General features: G+C 40.8%; 1 protein-coding gene across 1 annotated transcript; it reads left to right on the top strand.

Moving 5' to 3' along the window:
- The first annotated feature begins 1,131 nt into the window (after positions 1-1,131).
- DBX2 (developing brain homeobox 2) lies at positions 1,132-11,303 on the top strand. Its single transcript, XM_060244555.1, has 3 exons — positions 1,132-1,302; positions 5,201-5,382; positions 9,567-11,303. The coding sequence occupies exons 1-3, from the start codon at positions 1,155-1,157 to the stop codon at positions 9,885-9,887; spliced, it is 651 nt and encodes a 216-aa protein (XP_060100538.1). The 5' UTR covers positions 1,132-1,154; the 3' UTR covers positions 9,888-11,303.
- Positions 11,304-12,666: the final 1,363 nt, after the last annotated feature.

The following is a 12,666-nucleotide window of genomic DNA, read 5'->3' as shown; positions in this document are numbered from 1 at the left end:
GAGAGAAGGGAGGAAGGAAGGCTTACCTTACCTTAGCTAGTGGATGGCCTCCCTTCCGGCGGGCGGGCGGGAGGCGCGCAGCAGCGGCTGATACAGTGCTGCTAGGCATGCGCAGAGCCCGCCACCCCCCCTGCGCACGCGCAGGGACACCGGCTCCCTTACTGGCAGCCTTCCCCGCCCGCGCCCGCGGCCACCTGGCTAAACCGGGACGTTTTAATGGTCCCGGTATAGCCAGGGCGGGAGGCGGGAAACAGGGGCCAAAAACGGGAAAGTCCCGGGCAACCGGGACGGTCTGGCCACCCTATGTCCTAGTCCTAGTTTGGCATACTTCTCCAGAATCAAGAGGAATAGAAAATCATAGCGATTCCTAAACATAGAGAATAAAAGAACTGAGGTCATTTCAGTTTCTTAGCAGGAAGTTCTTTGTGTTCTGCAGATCTCTATGCAATCTTGTGAAAAGCTCCTCAAAAGTTTGCAATTCCATAGAGAAAAACAACCTGATCTTCCTGGTGAGTCATGGTGCACAAATGGTTTGCATTCAAATAATTGTTTTATCAGCATCTGTCCTTTCCCCAGGTGAATGTACTTAGAACTAGCCTGAGCCCCTTGGTAGAAGAGTAGGCTAAAACATTGGGTGTCTGTGTGTGTGAAAGAGACAGCTTTTTGGTAAGTTATTAGGTTTCAAATGCACCCAGCGGCTCTGAAAAAGAGGTTTTAATATATGGTTGGATGGGATGTTTAAATTTGTTGATTTGTAACGTTGATATTTTAGAGAAGTTAAGACCAGCAAAATCATCTTAAGGGAAAGTATCTTTCCTTTACAGAAGCTGTCAGTTATTCAGCTTCTCCTTGAAATCCTTTACATTTCAATTTAAAATTTAGGATGACATAAGCCTGTGTTCCAGAACGTACTTTATTGGAAGTTTACATAGTCCTCAACTCAAACAGTGTGCAGTTGTTAAACTAACACCCTTTAAATAAGCATGCCATCATGATTCAATTTGCTATTGCTTAAGTCATCAGTTATATAAAGCAGAGTTTGATTCATACTTTACTAGTACTTTTGTTTTAGAAAAAGTGAAGGACCTCAAATAGATATACTCCTGTTTCCTTAAAACTGATCATAAAATGCTTAATGTCTTTAATGGATTTCTATGGCACCTGTAGAGAGCAAACCGTTCAATGGACTCCATGCTCTGTTTGCAGCTCTCCCGAAGCACTTTTTCCTATGGTCCCCGCTGGTCTATTCGGCATGCTGTGGTGGGTCCTGTCAACATCCTGCCTCCCCCACTGCTTTTCCAAGTAAGTTTTTGTGCTTCATCAGTAATGCTTGAGTTATCCTGTAAACCAAAGCAGCAGGATTTAATGTGCTCTGGTGGAAAAAAGACTAATTGGTGCAATGGCAAGGAGCTAATGCCTGGGTGGGTGGGGGAACTACAGCCATCCCATTCATGACGTTTTTCAAAGATTTATCAGACTTAAGTATGTGGATAATTGCAAGAGATTTCAAACGCCATTGAGTAGAAAGTGCCAGCCAAGGAAAGCTGCTTCAGATCCATAGTTGGTTTTCAAGAACCAAATCAGAGGTCTCATGCAAATAGGAGTTCCTTTAAGAAAGAAAAAAAAAAACACCTGCCAGGAATAGCATTGATTTGGGGAAAACATCAGCACTTAGTTTTTGAAAATATATATTTTCTGTATTTTAAATTTTCATAGCGTGATATAGATTTCAGTAGGTGAATCATCCTTTCATTTCAAAGGGGGAAACTATGCATGTTCTTAATTAACCCCATTGAAATTAGTACAACATTTTCAGTCAGCTTAACTTTCACGCAGTTCACTTTTATATCTTGTTACAGCTGTTTTGTGAATGTGTGTGTCATTATGGATCTATTAAAATAGATTTCAGTTTCATCTAACTTTGAAAAATAACAGTATGGTGACACAGTCTGAGTTGATTCGTGCCAGATCTATAGAAAATAGCATGTGTGAAAGCCGCTTCAAGTGGTCCATGGGGAAGTGGGAGGGATAGTTAAACTCTCCTCCAATTATGCTTCTTTCTCAAAATTCCTTCTCTCCCCATTGTATCTTTCTCCCTCTTAGAAGGGATCATTATGAGCCTTAAAACCTGGGTTACAGTCCCCAGCAGGCTTGGAGAACAAAATTAATGTCTCTTTCATGTGAGGAAATGGGCATCTAAAGTTTTTTGTGGCATGGAGGTAAATTATATCCTGTAGGTAAATTATATCCTGTAAAACTTCTATTAAAATCTAGCTTATTTCTAATCTTAGTGTTAATGGCATTCATCAAGCTAGTGTGGCAGGGCACTAGAGGGGCATTAAGACCCACCCAGATATCTAAAGAAGTGTGTCTGTACACTAAATCTTATACCCAGAATTAAATTTTGTTGGTCTTAAAAATACCACTGAACTCAAACTGTGTTCCAGTGCAGAGTGTGTTATTTATTACATATGTCATGATTTAATACTTACACTTTGTTTAGGCCACAGCTTTGTTTCAAATGTCTGCAATCCGAGTCCTATCATGTTTCTTATTAAGATGCATCATCCCATTGATTGCATTGATGTACACTGCGTAATCCATTTTGACTCAAGGCCCTTGAGCCTCAATGAGAAAGGTGAACTATAAAGTAAAATAAATGATGGCAGATTCCTGCCGGCAACAAAGTACTAGCATTGAGGAGCTGAGTAAGGTACAGAGAAACAATACCTCCAGGGCTCCTGTCACTGGAGTGGCCCCCAAGCCAATGTGTGGCACTCCAATAAATATCAGCACCCCAACACATTTCAAATGTGAACAGGATCTTAAATGGGGGAGGGGAAAGGGAGAAACTGAACTTGTTCTTTTCTGGGGTAATATGGAGGTGGGAGGATACTTTGGCCCAAGGAGACCATGTTTTGGACATTCTCAACTTGGATTCCTCAGTAAGAGAAAAACAACACAAATCAGTTTTGGAGGAGAAAACCCGGATGGTGTAATTGTAGCTCCTTCCTAACCCCCTGCTTTATATGAAGTCAGAGTTGATTCAATACAACAGGTTACTGCTATAAAGTCTAGCCTGTCCCTAAACAAATGTTATGCATAATATTATTTCACACTGAGCTGTATGTTCCTTTCTGTACTATCACTACACACAGACTACCCATATCAGTATGTGATGTGTGTCTGTCTAAAACTGTTCCACTGTGATAATTGTAAAACTTATGTCATCTTTTCATGTGTTTTCTCTTGCAAGGTAGTTTTGATGACTTCCATATGGGGTCCATTTTAGATAACTGCTCCTCATATGAAAGTTAATACAACTCTGTGTGAGGGCTGCAAAATGTCAGAAAGATACATAGAGACTGATCCTAGATTCAAGGGATCAAACCTATAAACACCCTTGACTTAGAAGCAAAGCTCATTCCCCATCTGAAATATATTTTCTAGTCACAATTCTGATTGATTTTGGTGGTACAATTCACTTCCAGGATATCCATTTTGGACCAGAGTGCCAGGAGCCCAAACATTGCAGTTCTCATGTCAAAGAAAACTCTTTGATGTGATAGTGTGAGGGTTGTCCTGAGGAAGTATATTTGGCATCGCAGTAACTGAGAAACTGCTTTGATGTTCTTGAAAGGTTATAAAGCAAAGTCTGAATAAACGTTATTGGAACAAATCATGGCCCAAGTATTAACTGACAACAAGAACTTTCAGTGGCTGTTGTGACTGTGGTTGGGGATGGGGATGAGGATGGGCTTCTTTATGAATGTTTCAGAAGGCCAGTTGCTAAGTCGAATGATTCTTGACAAGTGAGGCAGCAAATGCTGGCAGTTTAATGAGCTGCAAGTTTCTGTGCCCCTCTTTAGGGGGCTGACACTTTCCCACAGAGCATTTCACATGGGCCTGGCGATCTTACAATGGGTAACAGAGCCATGACCAATCACCACTTTCTCTTTACTCATCCACACGCGACCTCACCACAGTTTTTCACTGTGAAGATGAACTTTAGGAACCATTTTGGGCTGAAAAGGCCTGACCAAGGGTCAGTTGCTCTTTTGTCTATCCATAAAGCAATGCTCAGTGCACCCATCTTTTCTCCTGTCTCACATTACGTAAGGATTTTTTGGACACCATTTAAAGCATTTGACTGAAAAATAAAGCAGCGAATTAAACTGACTTTTATAGACTCATTCTAGCTCATCTTCCCATATAACCCTGTCTACCTGAAAAGGGATTTAGTGAGCTGAGCTGAGCGCACACAGGGATGGATTGAATACACTGGGACCATTATCAACTGCAGCAATTGTTTATTAACCAGGACTGATACACTACTATTTTGGAAGTGACCTATTAATTGTCCTTTTAACTAGAGTATATTGAATGGCATGGAAAAATTGAAACCATGACGAAAGCCTTTCCTTGCCCCTTCAAGGTGGTCTCTGCCACAAAGGCAAATGAAGATTGTTCCACAGATTAAGGCAACATTTATCACCATATACTAGAAGAGGAAGGGAAGGAGCTTTTTCCCCCTCCAGAAAGTATTTGGTGCCATATTAGTGTTTTTGTCCGCATGGCATTATGGCATTCAAGTGTGGCAGTTCAGCTGATGGACTGCAAGCTTGCTGCAATTCATTCGTCTTGACATAACCATTGTGCCCTGTGTGTAAGCTTATTCTATTTAAAGTGGATCAAAATGGGAGGGGGGAATTGTAGATTTCACTGTCCTGATCAGACCGCTTGTCATGCTGCAAAAATGCTGGATTAGTTTTTAACCTGATATGTTAGTGGGGTTCACTTCTCAGACTCTAACATAACCAGTTATGTTTTCTTTCTTAAAACAATTTAGTTTTCCCTTTTAGTGGAGTAATTTGAATTGATCAAAGTGCATGATGGGTATCTTTCTCTCCATCAACAAACTGTGGCCAGGAATGTCAGTCCCCTTGGTGTCTAACCATATGAACATAGGATTTTGTATTTATAGACTATTATTTAATTGTTGGATATTGAACTACTATGCATTAGACTGCCTCCAAACTTTTCATGTGTGATGCTGATGGATAATGGTTCTTATGTTTCACCAATATGTGCATAGTGTTATAGAGGAGTCAAAGGTTGGACTTGCCGAGATGTTGTCGTTTTAAACCTTGGCTAAACAGGTTAAGACTGGTGGAATGTTACGATCTTTCTTTTGCTTTAGGACAGGAAAATGTTCTGCCTCTTCTAACCCAGGATTCCAGATCCCGAAGAGGGATTTTAAGAAGGGCTGTCTTTTCTGAAGATCAGAGAAAAGCTTTGGAGAAAATGTTTCAGAAACAGAAATACATCAGCAAAACAGATAGGAAGAAACTGGCTCTCAGTCTGGGTCTGAAGGAGTCACAGGTACAGATGCATATGAAAATAATGGCATTAACATTTAAAGAAGTTTGGTAGAAAGAGATCTGCATGACAGGTACATATGAAAAAATCTTAAGGCAATCTATGACACATAAACCACATTTAACCACAACCAAAAGAACTTTAGTTTCTTTTCATGATTCAAGATGAGGAGCTGTGTTTACATGAAACTTATGCTGTGGGATATAAATAGGAGAATTCATTACATCTTAATATTTTCTTATTTTAGAAATTAAAGATCTGTACATAGTGTCCACACATAGTAACCAATAAATAGTCCATTCGACACAGATGTCAAATGAGGGTTGAAAGACAACACACAAAATTGCAGCTTCTATGCATGCCCATTCTCAGTGAGCAAGGAAGCTGCCACTATGGCTGTGTAACTAGGTCTTCTGATCATAGTACCTCTTCAGCTTTCAGCAGAGAAGATTATGTTAAGCGTCTGTGCATGGCTGGTGCCAGGCTTTTTGGTACCTAGGCGAGGCTACCTACCTGTGTGCCCCTTAACCAATTTTTAAAAATAGCCTCCATTGCAATCAGTGGGTAGAGAGTTACTCCAAAATCAACAGGTAAACTTTTGGACATGAGCTTTCTAATGCCGTCTGAAGACACTCTCTCAAAATCAACTGAACAACTGGTGGAATACAGAAGTATAGCCCATATGCAGGATGACAGACCTCACCTAAAAATCCAAAGGCATTCACAGATTTTACTGGTACTGATTATGTTCATAATGGTAAAATATATATTTTGTTTCTGCAGCACTTTTATATGATTAAACCAGAATATTGTGTTTAAATTCATTATTGCTTCAACAGAATCATAGCTTCTATGTAGGTACAATTCAGACCATATATAATTTTAAAATACACTTGGCAGAAACTAGCCTGCACTTAAATTTTACCTGTTACACAAAATTGAGCTACGGTATATATGAGTTACAATGTGCAACTAAAAGGAGAGAAATCCAGTAACTTCAAAGCAATTCATACTTTCTGCAGTTTTTAGAGAACTGACTGTACAAGATGATATACATAAGAGCCAGAATTACCTCTCAACTTCAAAATACTGAGTCACAAAGTGACTACTTACCTTGCACAATCTGTTCACTTTAGCATAAACTTATTAGAAATCATAAGCATGGTTATCTAACAACAACAAATGCATTATGACATAATGAATGTATCCTAGTAAAACGCATTACCTATCAGGTAATATGGTATATACGATCTCACAGGAAACATAAAAAATAATTATGTGAACAAAAGTTGCATTGGTTCATAGCACCTATCTTGTATGATCTATCATTTCTTTAATCAAAGGGAGACACTTAATTCACATTCCACATGTTAGCATATATTCATACAATGATTGGCTAATAGGAAGGCCCAAAAACTTTTGTTTCTAATGTTCTGAACACTGATTTACAGTGCTCAGAACCTATATACATCTTCCAATATCATCTTATGTAATGAAACTCTTTAATGATCATGCCATAATTTAAAAACACAGTCCTCACCTACTCCTTGCTTTTCTGCAAAATGAAATAGTGCTCAGACCTACTCAGGACAGCAGGATTTGGCTCAATTTCCACTGGCCCACAACCCTCTTACCTCTAGATACAAAGCCCAGCCCCCTGCTGCTGTGAGGAAAAACCTTCCGGATAGTAAGAAAGAGGACTCATTGCTGGACTGCTGCTGCCCTGAGTTCCCTTGCGCTGGCCCTTGATGGGCCATTTCTGTAATAGCCACCTTGCCTTCTGCTCCCCCTTGGCCATTCTAGCTTTGGGCCCCATCCCCACCTCCCTTGCCCATTCTGGTGAGGGCAGGTGGAGGAAGCAGTGAAGAGCACAAGAACATAAGAAAAACCATGTTGGATCAGGCCAATGGCCCATCCAGTCCAACCCTGTGTCACACAGTGGCCAAAAAAACCAAGTGCTATCAGTAGAGCTAGAAGCCTTCCCACTGTGCCACCCCAGGCACCAAGAATACAGAGCATCACTGCCCCAGACAGAGTTCCAACAATATGCTGTGGCTAATAGCCACTAATGGACCTCTGCTCTATATGTTTATCTAATCCCCTCTTGAAGCTGTCTATGCTTGTAGCCACCACCACCTCCTGTGGCAGTGAATTCCATGTGTTAATCACCCTTTGGGTGAAGAAGTACTTCCTTTTATCAGTTCTAACCCAACTGCTCAGCAAGTTCATTGAATGTCCACAAATTCTCATATTGTGAGAAAGGGAAAAAAAGTACTTCTCTACCTTCTCTATCCCATGTATAATCTTGTAAACATCTATCATGTCACCCCGCAGTCAAGGAAAACACCAAGGAGGAGGAGGCATGCTGCTGCCCCCTGCCCGGGGGGGGGGCAGGAAGTGCTCTCACCAGTGGCGAGAACTGAGCCGGCCTTGGTACTTCAGGCCTCCAGGGGCTCAGCAGAGGAACAACACAGGTTGGGCTGGGAGATGTCTCAGTCCAGCATGTGCTTCTTGTGCTTGAAGCTGCCCCACATGGCAGTGCCACCACTCACCAAGTCCCCCTTGGCCAGAGACTGTACTTCTAATGTCTTGTATAGTAATCTCAAAGAATGAAAGGGTCAACTGCTTCTCCATCACCTCCTTAAATTCCCATCTGAATCTTATCATAGTTGTTCAATTATTATGCTTCTGACATTAATAGCTTTATTGTTAGGCAAAATGCCCTTTCAAGTTAATTTGGGGAATTTTAGTCAATTAGGCAAGATGACTAAAATTAGCACGGGATCAATAGCCTATGTATACCAGAGTCAGTATTTCCCGGGAGCCCTGAAGTCAATGAGAAGATTTGTTTTAGTTGAAATTAGTTTTATTCAAGGAAATTCAAGCATACAAGGGAAAATCATACATTCAACACATGCAGTTCAGAACTAGGAAAATAGTTAGAAAATATAGGGATGTTTGCATTAGCAGGAGTATAGTTGGTGGGTAATACATTACCTATGCAGGTGAGAAGCAGAGCTTCAGCAGAGAGAAGCGAGGGGGGAAGCATGAGGCGACCAGTACTACATGGAGAAAGGACTCAAACATATCAGGAATGGGGGGTGACTCTTTCAGCAAGGTAGCTATCAGGAAAAAGTCACAGCAGGAGGGTCTGCCTGAACAGCAGGAGGGTCTGCCTCAAATAGCCAATTTCATAACCTGGGACAGGTTCCCATGATGGGATTTCCTGGCAGGTGGATGATTCCCAGAAAATTTAACAATAGCGTAGAAACATACACTAGATAAAGAAAACTGCAATGGACAATTTAGAGCCTAATGGTTGGTTATGGTGACACTTCTTGGGGAATGTGGGGGGAACAAAAGGAATCAGGAAAGGTGGAGAGGGGTAGCAGGATTTGACTGATGATGACCGTAAAATGATGAGATTAGTCTAATGATGTTCTATTGACAGAGCTGCTGTTTTGAATTGGTGGCAGGAAGATTCCTTTGTCCACCAGTAATCATTATGGTGTGCCTCTTATCAGTTCCTTTGTCTTTGACTGGACAGCCAACATCTGCATGATTACAGCTGATGCAAGGACCGTGGAATGCAGTACGTGGTGAAGACAGTCTCCTCATGGCTGCTGCAGGAAAATAGTGTGTTGTTTTGAAATCTCCAGGAACATGGCTTCCCTTAGGTCTGCTGCTGGTCTTGTCTTACACGAAGACAGGGCTGCAGGCATCTGCACCAGGGGCTGGGCAGCTAAGGGATGAAGAATGGTCTGAAGTCCTTGCAGGTTTTGTGGGCAGAGGAGCCCACAACATAATAGTTCCAGCGAGGGGTGCCTTGTGTTTGGCTTGGCTCAGCACCAGGGTAAACTGAGAGGGTCAAGTACCTCAAAAGCTGGACTGGCATGAGTGCCTATCTATATACAGTCCATTGGAGTCCAAAGTCAAGTGTGGGGGGTTCTGGAAATCATGGCTTTTCGACGACAGTACTACAAAAAGTCCCTACAACCTTTTCAATTATCATTTTTCATGTTAGAGCAGTAGTACAGCTAGATGTTACTAACCACCTAAATAGATTTATCTCCAAATGTATTATAACTTTAACCTTGGCTAAGAGAGAAGAATGTATAACAAAAGAAAATTAAAGGCAACTTATATGGAGCAGTTAACAAAAACAGTGTTTCATTAACCTATGACAGGTCAAAATATGGTTTCAAAATAGAAGGATGAAATGGCGAAACTTCAAAGAAAAAGAAGTACTTTCCAACAGATGCTTGCCAGAGGAAGGCCTTCAAGGGATCTATCTTTCCAAATCCTCCTTGAATTTCATTCCTTCATCATGCTCTGCCTGGCAAATGTCTCAACAACAGACAAGACCAAGATGGCAGAATCTTCCAGAACAACCAGATAGACTAAATAGCAGAAGCATCTCACGGCCACCTCCAAGACCAAACTCATCTTCAGGCACGTTGTTTTTCTATCAGGAAAAAGAAACCATGGACAAGGCAATTATATCATAAGAGAGAAAAATGGATGATATTATGATGTAAAGTGTTCAACAGCTGTTTGACTTCTGACTAATTTTGTGTGAATGCTGCCCATCCTTTGCTAAAGGATAGCTCATTGTTTGCTAAGATCAAACTTAATATATCTTTATTGGTGAAAACTAATGTTTTAAGAAACATTCAGGTCTTCCTCCATGTTCCTTCTGGACTTCTAAACCACTTGTAAGTGAAGTGGGAAGGAAGGGATTTATGGTAAGTAACAGTGGAGTGAAGAATGAAAAGTTAATGTGTCTCTACCATATACAATATGCTTGATTTAATTGCAACTAGATTGTGCTGTCATGAAGTCCTGGCTGATCAACATTTAATGATACTAAAGGATTCCCTAAAGTTCAGTTTGGTGGTGAGAAAATCTTACAGTGTATGGTACAGTGAACTCTTTCCCTCTTTTTCAGAAGTGTTGAGATCAGGTATTTGTTGAGCTGTAGCAACACAAGGGTCCATAAGATTAGGTGGGAGTTCCAGGCAGGAAACATAGTTATGGGTGAGAATGGATTAGAGACTCCTGCGCTGACAGCAGAGCTGTCCAACAAGAGAAAGAAACTGAGAATCTATCAATTTTATATGAATTTAACTACAGCTTCCCTCAAAGAATCTTGGGAAATGTAGGTGTTGAGACAGCATTTTTGGCCTTACTCCTGGCCTCCCAATATTTTCAGCCAAAGCCTTGAATTTATAATTATCATGTAGGAGCAATCTGCATGCACATAGCCGTGGGATGAATGCAGATCTGATGAGTAACAGGACCAGTGGTCATAATCTTGCCTTGCCTTAATGGGGTCAGACTTTGTTTTGGATTGATTACATATCTCTAGTGTAACTGTGGACAGACAAAAGGTGAAAGGCAAGAAAATCAGAACTAAGTGAAGGCCTGTAGAGGAAAGAAACGTAAGAGCTCTATGGCATGCTGGTATGCAGGATTTGGAATCAAGAAGAATGGAGCAGGAGACAGAAGGGCTTTGCAAACCAGGAATCATTATCAAAACCCAATAATTAAAAGGTAAATCTAACACAGGAATGGTAGATGACAAAAGTATTTGCACCATTGAGAACATATGGGATCCTTAACTCTGATTTTTATTTCTCTTTAACTGGTTTCTAGGATCCAATATCATATTTTGACAGAAACATGTATGGAAACAAGCAAAATGTTCAGATAGTCCAGTGGTTTAAACAGAATCCTGAGAATGAATAACCAAGTATTAAAACATACAGTGGTAGGTTTATTAATTTTAGGCATCATGGCTTTCAAGTGGCATATTCCTTTATTATAGGAATAGCCAATATTCCATACAGGACAACTGATGTGGCATCAGATTACTGACATAACTTTAGTTTAGTTTATTTAATTTATATCCCGCCCTCCCCACCAAAGCAGGCTCAGGGTGGCTCACAATACACAATAAAGTCACAATAAAACTATTCAATTAAACATTAAATTAAAACAGTTTAAACAATTTGGTGCTAATTTCCATTTAGTTATGGGATTTAGTGTTCTTAGACATCCATTTAGATCTAATATCGCGGCGATTTCAGTTAAAAGCTAGCTGAAATAGTATCCTCTTGCAGAACTGGGCAAGGTCCCGCAAGGCTCTGACCTCCTCAGGCAGTTGGTTCCACCAATGGGGGGCAGTGATTGAGAAGGCTCTTTCTCTGGTTGTTTTCAGTCTTGCCTCCCTCCCTCTTAGTAAGTTGTGCTTTCCAGATCTAAGTACCCTCTGGGGAACATGGGGAGAGACGGTCCCTAAGGTAGGCAGGTCCTTGGCCATATAGGGCTTTAAAGGTAATAACCAGCACCTTGTAGCGAATCCGGTATATCACCGGCAGCCAGTGCAGTTTCCGCAGCCCCGGCTGTATGTGCTCCCGCAAGAGAGCCCCAATAACAGCCTGGTTACCACATTCTGCACCAGCTGCAGTTTCTGGATTTGGGAAAGGGCAGCCCCATGTAGAGGGCATTACAGTAGTCCAATCTTGAGGTCCAATCTTTATTTTAAAAGAATGTTTTTGCATTATCAAATCACTTATCAAGTCACTTTGAGTGACCAAAAAATCTATTATTATTTGTCTGAGGCAAGTTCTTTATAGGGATTCCGTGACAATTTTGAAGCTGGAGTAAATAATACTGTAACTAACATTCTGAAGTTGCTTGCTGTAAAACCCAGGCAGTAAAACTGGAATAAATTATGCAGATTACACACAATCCAGAAAAATGCTAGGCCATGTAAATTCCACCCAAACCAGTGAGACTTATATTATGAATTTACATCTCAGAGTTTTATGACTCTTCTGCAGAATTCTCAAACACCAGAAAACCAAGTATTATATTCAAAATGTATTATACTAAGGGGAAACATGGAATTTACAGCTCCATGCAAAAGCAGCCTCTTACCGCTCTCTCTCTCTTCCCAGTATCTTATATGACAAATACATTGAAATGGCCTTCTTGTGCATCTAACTTGTATGTAATCTGCATCATATTTGTATATCCTTGCATAATAAAGAACCACAAGACCAAACACTGGGTTCAAAGTGGTTATAAACATTCAGCAAATGAATTTAGAAAAATAGGTAGTACTTTAAGACCCTGGGTTTGTTTGTATGTTTAGTCAAGATTATGCTTTGACAACCATAAAAAGGTATTCCCCTGTGCAAGCACCAGTCATTTCCGACTCTGGGGTGACATCGCATCACAACGTTTTCGCAGCAGACTTTTTACAGGGGGGTTGCCATGGCC

Source organism: Heteronotia binoei, chromosome 8 (assembly GCF_032191835.1).
Source record: "Heteronotia binoei isolate CCM8104 ecotype False Entrance Well chromosome 8, APGP_CSIRO_Hbin_v1, whole genome shotgun sequence".
In the NCBI taxonomy this organism is placed as follows: Eukaryota; Metazoa; Chordata; class Lepidosauria; order Squamata; family Gekkonidae; genus Heteronotia; species Heteronotia binoei.
The sequence above is the reverse complement of the archived record's forward strand: the minus strand, read 5'-3'. Positions and strand labels throughout refer to the sequence as shown.